General features: G+C 40.8%; 1 protein-coding gene across 1 annotated transcript in view; it reads right to left on the bottom strand.

Moving 5' to 3' along the window:
- Window positions 1–12,510, bottom strand: part of MSRA (methionine sulfoxide reductase A) — a 290,729-nt gene that overhangs the window by 110,217 nt on the left and 168,002 nt on the right. The window contains 1 exon segment of the mRNA XM_035895416.1: window positions 11,597–11,701. Coding sequence (XP_035751309.1) covers window positions 11,597–11,701 — 105 coding nt within the window.

Here is a 12,510-nt window from a genome sequence, read left to right as displayed (position 1 = left end):
ACTTAGAACATCATGGCTACAGCAATGTTATTAATGATTTACATCAGCTGCAAAAATGTCTGGTCTTTAACCTTCATCAAACCACCAGATTACAGGTTTTCTGGTGTGGCTCTGAAGCTAAAGCAGAATCACGGATTTGCTGAGGTTGGAAGGGACTTGTGGAGGTCTCTATTCCAACTCCCCTGCTCAAAGTAACGTCAGCTAGAGCAGGTTGTCCAGGGCCTTGTCCAGTCCATTTTTTTAATATCTCCAAGGACAACGACATTACAAAATCATAGAATCATAGAATGTTTTGGGTTGGAAGGGACCTTTAGAGCCCATCCAGTCCAACCCCCCTGCAGTGAGCAGGCACACCATTAACTAGATCAGGTTGCTCACAGCCCTGTCCGACCTGGCCTTGAATGTTTCCAGGGATGGAAAATACCTACTTCCCTAAGATTTCCAGTGCTGGTGTAAATGAGCTTGTTGATGATGGTCAGTACAACACTCACTACGCAATAACAGCAGCTCTTTAGGTAGAGACTTTTTCAGACAACAGATCCTTCATCACTGCCCTAACATACCCAGAAACACTGATGGAGACACAGGAGAACACACTCCATCACTCTCTTAGCCATGATATTTTGTGGGAATGGGATGAGTTGCTGCCACCAATTTGCTGCAACAAGAAATCTTGCCTGTTCCCACCACCGATGGTCAACATGCTGCTACAACAAAACCAAAATAACAGCAAAAAAGAGCAGCTTTACAAAGCTGTGATTTTGTGGAACCTGCCACAGCAGTAATGTCCCCTTCTCAGGGTGCCCAGGCTTGACTCTGACCTACACCACCCAGCTACATGACACTTCTGCCTTCTCCCCAGAGCTGGAGCATTGATACCTGCACTGCTCTGATGTGTAGATGTGAGGAGGAAGGCCTTCCTCCTCTCTTCCAGCAAAATACTGGAGAAGAACTGCGATACAGCAGGCATGAAAATGGGTTTGTGAAACGAGGGGAGAAACAGCCAATAAAAGAGGTCCTGTGGGATTGGGCTAAAAGGAAATAGTCTCAGCACCGCCCTGTAATGAAATAAATTTCCCCGCCAGGCCTTCTACAGCTTCCTCGTTGCTTATGCAATTTCCCATCCCAACTTACCGGGGAGTTGTGCAGTGAGTACAGTGACAAAGAGAAGTCCATCACTATCTGTAGGTCCTAATGAAACCTGTCCAAAAGGTCTAACAGCATTGCAATACCAAAACCCATCACAATAAGACCACACTGGACAATGCCCTTAATAATATGCTTTAACTTTTGGTCAGCCCTGAAGTGGTCTGGCAGTTGGACTTAGACGATCATTGTAGGTCCTGAATATTCTATTCTATTCTATTCTACTCTAGATTGGACATAAGGAAGAAATTCTTTACAAGACAGCAGTGAGACACTGGAACAGGTTGCTCAGAGAAGTTGTTGGATGGAGCTTTGAGCAATGTGATCTAGTGGAAGACATCCCTGCCAAGGACAGAGAGGTTGGACTAGGTGATCATTGAAGGTCTCTCCCAACCCAACCCAACCCATTCTGTGATTCTGTGATTCACGTACTGTCATCACACCACACTAAATTAGTATGTCCCACCCTAGCATCTGCTGGGAAAAGTCATCCAAGAAATAGAAGCTGACAAGAGAAATGCTCTCAGGAGATTCTTCACCTCCTTCTTCTCCCATCTGGAATAAATATCACCTGCCCCTCTGCATTTAACAAACCCATTTCCTGGGCATTGGCCTCTATACTTTTGTCAGCCTGCTTTATATCCAATATGAAATAAAGGGGCAGCTTCGGACTTGATGATCTTAAAAGGTCTTTTCCAACCTAAACGATTCTATGATTCTGTTCTATGATTCTAACTTTCAGAATGCACAACTGTGCAGCGGTAGGTTTTAAGTTCAATCCAGTAATATGTCCACCATTGTTTTCTGCTTCCAACTTTTATCTTGTCCATATGCTAGGGGTTCTATTCCAGTAAAGGAGAAGCACAAATACCGCATGTATTTTATGTAGGTCAATAACTATTGCGTTGCCCTTAGTTGTTCACAGAGACATTCACATATGGTATATCAGGGACATTATGCAGGCCTCCAACATTATCAGATTTGGGCCATGAAGAGTTATCAGGTCTCCCTTTTGTCCATGAGAGGAAATGACAGGCTGTCCTCAGGAAGGGGTGGTAGTATACCAGCCTAGGCTCTATCTCTGACCAATTCTCTTTGGTTTTTATCAGCATTATTATTCAATAGTTATAAAACGCATCACATTGCTTTGCAAGATAGTTCAAATATTTTACAAAACTAGAAAGCCTGAATGCAGACTTGGTTTGAAAGAAGTGTTCCCTGTATGCTTCATTATTTATTAATTCATTCAGATATAACATTGCTTACATTCATTTTTGAATGCTCTTTGACCTTTGAAGGAAGTGCATGATCTACTTGAGCCCACAAGAAAACATAAATAGGTTTTTGATGAGTGTCACAAAGCTTAAGTATTAAATGTTACTGGCAGATAGGAATTTTAATCCATTTCTAATTATTAACTGAAAATACGTCTTCACCAGTGGCGTATAGAACAGGCAAACAGAATGGTGAATATATACATAAATCATCCTTAATGGCATTAAACTTACTGTAGGGGACTTTTTTTACTTAATCAAAAATCAAATGATAAGTTTTAGACAAGTTTTTAGACTTCTACTGTCACAAACAGACATTAGGTGCTTTCAGAGGTGCCTCCTCTTAAAAATCTGTCTCAGCTCTGGATGAAGGACAGGAGTGAAATCTTTTAACAGCATTTATTGGTGCAGATGGAACTAAGCCTCCAGGTTTAGGTGGTCAAAAACTGACCAAACGTCGGTGCCTAATCTGGGACGAGTCAATCATGTTGACTAGATCTCCACCAAAAGTCATGGCAGCTGAGACACTCCATGCCTATGGAAACATCTAAATGTGTGTGGCTTTATCTCAGTCTTTATCCCACCTGACGTGTCTATGCTGGTCAAACAAATCTGACCAAAGATCTTGATAGGCTTCAAAACCAAATAAATGCATAGAGCAGAGGTGTCTGGAAGAGACTGGAGGACATGACTCGGGGTATAAGGGACCCCCACATTTTCTAAAGCACAACTGGAAGACAGGCAGAATGCGCAAGAGGATCTGGCGTAGCAAAAGACATTTCTGTTTTGGCATCTGCATTGGACCCTCACTGCCTCTCTTCTTCATGGACTTGCTGTGTTGTGATGCTTACAAAAAGTTGGGCAACTACCGATCATGTGATAAAATATAATAAAGAAATAGAGCAATTCAGATCGGGTTCTATATAGAGCTCAGCTATGGAATCACACAAATTTGCTTTTGTTTTCTTTATGTGTCTTCTCCTTTCTCTTCCTTTATCTGCTGCTCACTAATATCTTGCCTAAATTTAGGCATCTGTTAGCACTATGAATCTAAGCCTACTATGATCCACCAGGTGTTATTGCAATAGTAATAAAAATAATTAGTGATAATAAAAATAACAGTGTTGTCATTTGCTTGTATCAGCAGATAAGCTCATGGGACACTGCTCTCTCAAAACACAGACAAGTATGCTCTTATAAATATGCGAGAGAAAATTGCAGGCAGAGAAAAACAGTCATTCACTGAAAATACTGTTGTTTAGAATAGAGTCGGCTTTGACCTCTTGTACCTAATTATACATGAAAACAAAGATTAAAAGCCTACTAATAATCACCATAAACTATGATTAATGATGGCATGCTTCAGTGCCTTAGATTTCCAGACCCAAATTTACCAGTGGGTTATTTGAAGAAAAGAATATTTGATATTACTTTGTTTTGACTTTCTCTATTGCTTTCCTTGTATAAAGATTAGGAACACTCCATCAAAAAAGTCTGCAGAAAAAGACCTTCTGAGGTTGCTCTTCTCTAATTCTATAAACACACATGCAAATCCAGCTGCTGTTATTCACACCGCATACCCATGGATATTTGGACTTCATGGATATTTGAAAGCCACTGAAGACAGTCCTAAGCGTTGAGGAGCCCGGATTTTCCTTCAGAAGTTAAAAAGGAACAAGTCTGAATTAAAATGAAGATTCCTTTCCTTATCCCTTCCTCCTCCTCTCCTCAATTACAAACACAGCTATGCTATAATTACAAAATAACCCAGAAGTCATCTCAAGGGTGACCATAAGAGAATAAAAGCATTCTCCAAAGTTGTTCTTAGCAGATACAGGCATTATGAACAAAAAGAATCCCCCCAGGTTAGAGGTGGTTTCATGTTTCCCACAGTGTAAGAGTCACAGTGTCATCTTAAAGGTGGATGTCACGAGGACAGAGCCAGACTCTTCCCAGTGGTGCCCAGCGCCAGGACAAGGGGCAATGGGCACAAACTGAAGCAGAAGAGGTTCCAGTTGAACGGGAGGAAGAACTTGTTGACTGTGAGGGTGCCCGAGCCCTGGCCCAGGCTGCCCAGGGGGGCTGTGGAGTCTCCTTCTCTGAAGATCTTCAACCCCCGCCTGGACGCTGTCCTGTGCCCCCTGCTCTGGGTGAGCCTGCTTGAGCAGGGGGGTGGCACTGGGTGAGCTCCCGAGGGCCCTGCCAACCCCTGCCATGCTGGGATTCTGGGGTTTTCAATGGCACAAAAGGCTGATGCCATGGCTTTTCTCATCTTCAGGGATCTATTTTATTACTGACTGCAACAATACTGAAAGATAAATTTCTAGTAGTTCTGGAGAACTGGTTAACACATCATTCTCACATACAAAATAACTAAGCTAAAAGTAGTTCAAAGGTAAGAAGAAATCAGAGGTCAGAAGGATTTTTTCCCTTCAGCCAGAATTGATTCAGTACCACTTCATCATGCAAACTATTCGGCCATCTCAGCAACCACTGCACTGGCTAATAATCACGTTCATTAAAAAAGATGCAGAGTCAAATCTCAGTTTCTCACTGCGATATGGAAAACGAACAACTCCTAAACTGGAAATGTAGGTCAGAAAAAGTCTATTCTAATTTATATGAATAAAAAGAGTGCAATATGTAAATTAGGTCATGACAGCTAAAATTCCTGGGGATGCAAAACTGCCTAATAATACGTATTTATTTTTAATGCATGTTTAGTTCTAGAGAAAGGACAAAGAACAGCAGCGACATAACATCAGGCATTTCAGTTCATGAAAGGAATGAAGTCACATTCTCAAAATGCAGTATTGGCTAGCACCACTGGCAAAGACTCTCTCTGCTACTCTGCAAGAAGTATAGACCACAGGTATTTATGAGATGATTATGGGCAAGGGACCACTAAATTGGTTGCTGGTGGGATGACTAGACATCAGTCAGCTATGTCCCACCATTGAGATTTCATTGGTGAGAGAAGAAATTAGAAGAACCTGAAGCAATAGCACTGTCTCCTATCCAACAACTCAGTGCGTATTGTTATTTTTGAGTATTCAGTCCTTCATGAACCGATATACATTTATCTTTATTGTGACTCCGCATATCGATTTCCATGGCTTTTTTATCAACACAGAGCTGTGTTTTATTCGTTTCCTCCAAGAGCCTCCCAGCAATGTCTTTACCACAGATTTAATTAGCATCCTCTCCACTATATCCTCCAAGTCATTAATGAAAATATCGAAGAGTATTGGACCAAGAATGGCTCCCTGAGGGGCCGGTAATTCTATTTTGAATATATTTAATATGTCTAGTGACAATAGATTTTGTATTTCTACTGTTTTTTGTTACACCTTGTAATAAAGCTGAAGCCATCAGGACTCTTAATAACATTTGAAATACAAGACAAAGGTGCTCTGTGCTTTAATCTGAGAGTTGCAAATTTCATTCAAATTATAAAGGGAAGAGAGTTACAGAAATGCAAAGAAAAAAAATCAAAAATGGTTATATTTTACACGGAGAGATTACTTTTTTCCCCTTTAATCTCTAAATGAAGTTACAGGCCTGTAGCAGAATGCATAATGCTGGTTTAGGGTCGCTGTAGCGTTTTTTATGTGTACAGCTGTTCTTCCACTGGTATAAGTAGACACATCTGCTCATTAGCAACACAATGTCATTTCTAGTGTCTAATTTTAATTATTTGCAGATGATAGATTCCTTATGCAATGTCTAAAAAAAGTACAGTCCTTCAAAACTGGGGAGAAATAAATATACCCTCTGCAACTAAAATGGGTCAGCACAATGAAAAACAGATATTAATGTGGAGAATTCATGTATCAGCACTAAGGCTAAATGCCAAACTGCTTGGAAGGTCACAGGGAGGAGAAACGGCTCGTACATCTCTTCTTTTATCGTGGATACACAAGACATATGGACTAAGAGATGTTCTGAATGAATCTGGCAGGTGATGAGTTTGTTGTAGTACAGATGGTCCTCAACTGCTGGAAAAATATCAGTTCTGCTTACATTTCCTGTACAAACACAGGCAAGATAAGGACTTCTTCATGACAGAAAGGAGGAATGAGATTACATACCTGTAACTTTGGTTCTTTGTATATTCAGACTCAAAGAATCGATAAGGCTAGAAGAAAATTTCCAGAAGCTCCTGCATAGCAGTGGTCATGGGTGCCTTTGCCCTTCACCCCGTTGTCAGAGGGTGGCCAAAACTACAGAGTCCTGGCTTCCTCTCAGCTCCTTCCACTAATTCAAAAATCCAAACAGCAAGCCAGAAGCAGCAATGAAAAAACATGGGATTTGTGTACAACAGGGGCTCAGCCCAGAGAACTGTAGTACCTAAGTTATTTCTTGTGGGCTGGGAAGGATTAGGTACTCTTGAGAAACACGGGGAGCAGAACTACCAAAACAAGCATCCATTTTGGATCATATTCGAGAGAGAAAAGAGCTAAAGGAGGCAAGTGGTTTTTTCATTTGTCCCAAACATGTTTTAAAAAGAAACAAATAATGTTTGGTTTGTCTTTTGCTTGTCTTCTGTACAGCCATTGAAAACAACAAGGAGCCTTTCTCCGAAGTTGCCTTGGACTGGGCTGAAGTCTCTGACACATGTAGGACTCCAACCACACACGGGGTCGGGAGAATTATGAATACACTTTACAGGAATGACATTTGTACCATGAGAAATGGAGTCCTCTGGTATCGGATAGATTTTGCCAGAGGTTTGGAGAACACCCCACAAAGAGTTACCAAACTTTCTGATCAGATAAAACATGACCTCTCTTCCCTGAACATAAGCGCAGTCGGATTTCGCAGTTGGCTCACACACCACAGGACAGGGCTCATGCCAGAAGGGGGGTCCCACTAGCAGTCACGCTCCTGGCAATTTAATTCCCAGCTGAAAATTCCATCTCGCTTCAATTCATGCAGAGTTGATTTTCAGCTTGATCAGAGAACTTTGTGATTGCCAGTGTCAACACAAAGAAAGAGGTTGTATCCCGCAGACAGGTCAGGGAGAGAGAAGAAAATGGTCCTTCTCCCTAACAGTTCATTCAAAGATTGGCTTAGAGCATTTGTGAAACTACAGGTTGAGGCATAACAAGGACAAACTTATGGTCTGAAGGTCCACTTCTGCCTAGACACCCAGCATGGAGGTGCCAGCAGGACCATCGTCAGGGTGCAATTTGAAGGAGACAGTCAGGCTTATATCTTAAAAATCTGGAAGGCTGGGAGGATGGCCTCATAGCGCAAAAACGGGGCAATAGAGGATCTGCCCTACACCTCTATAAACTTTAGGAAAGTAAAATCATGTACAAAGCCAATAGCCAAAAGACTCTTTCAACATCTTTTCAGCATATTGCATTCATTCTCTTTTTCTGTATCAGGGACAAAGAAGCAACCACCTCAAGCACTTACAGAGCTATACAGAGCAATCCTCTTATAGATAAGATCATTCCTAGGAGAGAAGGAATGCTGATCTGTGCATTAGAGGCTGAACAGAGATGACAACCATATGTCACTTGGCAGAAGTCAGGGGTTTGTTTGTTGCTTTTTCAGTATCCCAAATGTAATGAATTATAAAATAGAGCCTAAATTAATAGTCAGGGAGGACTTTATCAGGGCCCCACACTTAGGAGATGCTCATCTGGGAGAATCTCTTTCAACTCATAGACTGTTTGACTTGATCAAAGGTTCTTGCTTTTCAATAGACTTCTGTATAATACTCAGACTCAAGAGCCTCACGAAACAAGAGCCAAGCTGCCTCCCAGAGAAAATTCGAATCCCAGTGAGATGTCAGTCTCATCTTGAAGGCAGGAGGTCCAACTGTTTGGAAAGCAGGAACTTTTGAATATTAATACACTCATACAATAATGAAGGATAGGACTGCCAGTCTGTACTCTTCAGCAACTTGGTAGCATCTAGATTGATATTTGAAAGGTCTTTAACTGCAACAGAATGTATGTATTTGATGTTTAATGACATTAGAACAATTAGACAAGTCCATTATCTCTGCTGGGGGTAGGAGGGCTTAAATGGCGCTAACCCAGCTTCTGAAGAAAAGATAAGACAGGGCCACAGATAAAGCTTTTATACTTTTGAGTGAGCACTATATTCAAGAAGTCCGGCATTTGCTGGCTATATGAGATGCTGGATTCATCCAAAGAATGTGCTGAATTTCATGAATAAGAAATCTTCCTAATTTATCTGCTTATAAAAAAACTTCTCTTTGACAGACTGAATCCTGCGTTCCCATAAGGCCGGCTAAATAAGACTTACTGTGTGCACACAGCTGAACCTCAGGAAAGGAGAAAAATATCACAGGTCAGAGAGATAACTCTCACTTTCAGTATCTTTACATAAAATCACATTTCCCATAGCAAGCTAAAAGCAGGGAATAGATACAAATCAAGGCAAAGAAACAATTCCACCTTAAAGATCTACTGCTAACTGCTCAGGCTCGGAAGGATATAAAAGCATATGATCCCCCTCTTACAAACCAACGAAACTTGAAATTGGGACCTTGTGGTTTAGGTTTTCCTCAAATCAAGAAAGGTCGTAGAGATGTGATGAGCATTGCAAAGTTCTTAAAGAATGATTAGCATTAAGCAACCATAAAAATACATAGGTAAAGCAACCTGTCCAAGTCTGGGGTAGGCAAAGCCTTCAGAGAAGACTGATATCTTCTCTGTGGATCAAGCCACGCTCTTGCTTTTGGCAAATTATTACAGAAGAACCATTTGGAAATTCTACTGAGCCAAGCTTAGGTAAAGGCTTAGGTATGTTTACACCAAGCACTGCAGTGCCACACAGATGCCTGAGGTAGCTGTGAATGACTTGGGTATCTACACAGCACAGTGTCATGCGGAGATATTAGCTCACATCCCAGAAGGAATACAGCCACATTAGCGTGGCTCTGTGCCCAGGCTAATTAGGTGATGTTTCCCCAGTTGCCAGAAATCAAAGAGTGAATCATACATCTGCCAGCATCCAACCTTCTTCTGAAAGCACAGGCTGGAACTGTTTTGAACCTCTGCTATGTGAGAATGGAAGGTGAATATAAAGACATAATGTCACCATTTTACTTTGTTTTAAAGCCAGAAAGAATCATAAATTCATCCGATCTGGCCTCTTTATCACAACTACAACACTTCATCCACATACTGTTGTGCCCAGCATATGAACTTCAGTCAGCCTGAAGCACCGAAGCCCTTTAGAGACTGACCTACCGTATGCGTGCCACAGGCAGAGCCCAGCCATACGCTGGCAAAGCCAAGACTACAGACATGGCAGACAACTGATTAGATGGTAGTTGCCCAGATTATTTCAGCAGAAATCCATTCCTCATACTGCTCTCGAAGGTGAAGAATCCTATAGTTCTGCCCATTAGTTCCCAGCTCTGGCCGTCAGGATGAATCCCAACATGAGAGCAAGATCCATGAACCAATTATCCTGAAATAGGATTCTCCGCTATATCAAAACAACCAGCCCGTTACAGAGAAGCCAGTCTGGTGATGGCCAATCTCTGACAATCCAAAGGAAAAAGAACACACACACAAAAAAAAAAAAGGACTAAACCAAACCACTGGTAGGCTAGGGAGAAAACCTCCTTCCTGAGCCCTACAAGCAAACCACAAAGGCCCTGAAGCATGATTTGAAGATGGTCATTGTCTTACTGCAGAGCTGCAAGTATTTCAGGCATGGTACAGACAAATTACTCCGAACATTTTTTTGAAAAGGGAGACTGATAAATCAACAATATAGGCCACCACACTTGACACACAGACATAGAATTTCTTCTCATGACTTAAATCAAGCACCTCTCTTAAAATGATAAATTCTCTCATCTTAAAGACTCAGAAGGATGGTGATGGAAGACGACTCCAACATTTAATTACACTGAGAGCTGTGAAAACTATTTTATTCCAAGGTGGAACTTTTCAAACTTCAGCTTCCAGCTACTGGAACTGGTTACGGCTTACTGGTTACTGGTTACTAATGGTTGGGTTGTCAACCTCGCCATGAGGTATCTGCTCCTCACATAAGCACCTGTAAAGATTACTTGATTGCAGTGTTCTGTCTCTAGTTGAACATGTTTATTCACAGCACCAGGCAGGTTTTCAAGGGTCTATATCCTTTTTCTCTCCCCCCTTCAAATCCCCAGTGATATCTCTGTGTAATTCCTGGTCTGACAACAGAGAAACTGCACAAAACTTTCTGAGATTTTACTGACTCTGCATACAGAAAATAGGTTTCATCCTCCTGACGAAGGCTTCCCTTTTCACATAGGTAGGAGTTGCAATGGCCATTTTTGTCTTTGCATAGTGCTCTGGGCTCACTGGAAGACACTTATGCACAACAGCCCCTGGATCCTTCTCAGAGTTACTGTTTCCCAGGATGGTATCACATTTTGAAGGTATCATCTGCATTTTTTGGTTCCCAGATGTAGTAACAAGTGGCATAATTAGGATAGCTGTTAAAATATTGAAATGAGTTAGCGTTCGTAGTATTTCTGGGAAATGGTAGAAAGGGAGATGTTTATTGAAACTATATAAACATGTAAAATGTTTTCTCAACACAGTTTCCCATTTATGTTTGCACAGATGTGTGTAATGTCATCACGAAGCCTCTTCCAAGAAAGATAAATTAAATCAAAAAGTTTGAAGAAGGCAAATAGCTAGAATGCTCTGATGGTGCCTCTACGCACCATCTCTTACCTCTTTTTGTCCCCTTTTTCTAATGAGAAAAGATATTCACTGCCATCGAAAAATAGAAAAAGCAAACAAAATTTTTCATGGAGGATAAAGTTCCTCGCCGCAAATAAAATGACCAGCTCTGAAGCTGCAAAGAAGAACGCTTTAATTTAAAAGACAAAAGGTAGTATTACAGAAGAAATTGTCATAAGCAAAATTGAAAAAAATTTTCTATTGTCTACCGTGCCTCTCTGTGGGAATTTTCCCAGCACAGACAGCTGTAACGGAGGAGGGGTACCGTGAGCTTCCGTCCTCTCAATCTCCCTCTCCCTCTCTTCCGTTGTCAATAAATGTCTGCAATCATATTCTTGAGCTCCAGTGTGATTTCAAGGTTCATCTCTTCCATGCAGCTCAAACACTAATTATCCCAGCTGTAATTAGTAAGATAATTAAATACTGGCTCACTCATCACTCTACCTTGTGTCGGGTCATGATTCTCCCAGAAGACCTTGAGTAGTTTCTCAAAGCTGATGTTTTCTGGCTGATATACTACTCGTACAGCCTCTGTGTGGCCAGTTTTACCTTAAAAGACAAAATAAATTCAGATGTTATTAGTGAGAATTAGCTGGTGCTTATCTAGTCTTTTGTATCTGAGATTCAAAGCACAATCCCTTGTTTTCCTTTTCTTTCCCCTAAAGTTGTTTTGATTTACCGTTATTTATACTTAAGCCTTTTTACACAATATTCTATATACATGCCAACTCTAAGATGTCTGCTAGTTTGGACAAGGCCAGGATGAAATAAACTATCCCGAGAGGCGATAACATAAGACAGTGATTTTATTACCGTAGTTTGTCAGCTTACAGGAAAAAAAAAAGAATAGTTCTTAAATATTTCTAACTGACAGCTACTAAAATATTTTAAAATATTCTAAATACAACATTGAAATATGAAAACATCTGTGCCTAAGTTGTCTTGCAGAATAAAACCTTATTTCTGTGAGGAAAGATACGGATAAAATAATTGATTAAAAAAACAAATTTCAAGGGTGTGTTTACACAAGATCACACAGATAATTTCAAACTATTTCACATCATCCAAACCACTGACACCAACGGGCTTCAAAAAGAGTCAAAGAGAGCCTGACCAAACTTCATGACAATGGATGAAGTTCAAAGAAGACTGGCAGGTGTTAGAGCACATTAAAACATATTATTCCTATTTTTCAGTTACATTATGGGCATGATTTTTTTCATTCCTTACCTGTCTAATCACTCACAATAAGTGATTCAGCTTCAAAAAATGTGAAGGATTTGGCCACATAATTCACTTCATTTAGAATCACAGAATCCCAGAATGGTTTAGGTTGGCAAAGCACTTGCAGCCGCCCA

Source organism: Egretta garzetta, unplaced genomic scaffold (assembly GCF_000687185.1).
Source record: "Egretta garzetta isolate BGI_Z169 unplaced genomic scaffold, ASM68718v1 scaffold325, whole genome shotgun sequence".
NCBI classification, from domain to species: Eukaryota; Metazoa; Chordata; class Aves; order Pelecaniformes; family Ardeidae; genus Egretta; species Egretta garzetta.
The sequence above is the reverse complement of the archived record's forward strand: the minus strand, read 5'-3'. Positions and strand labels throughout refer to the sequence as shown.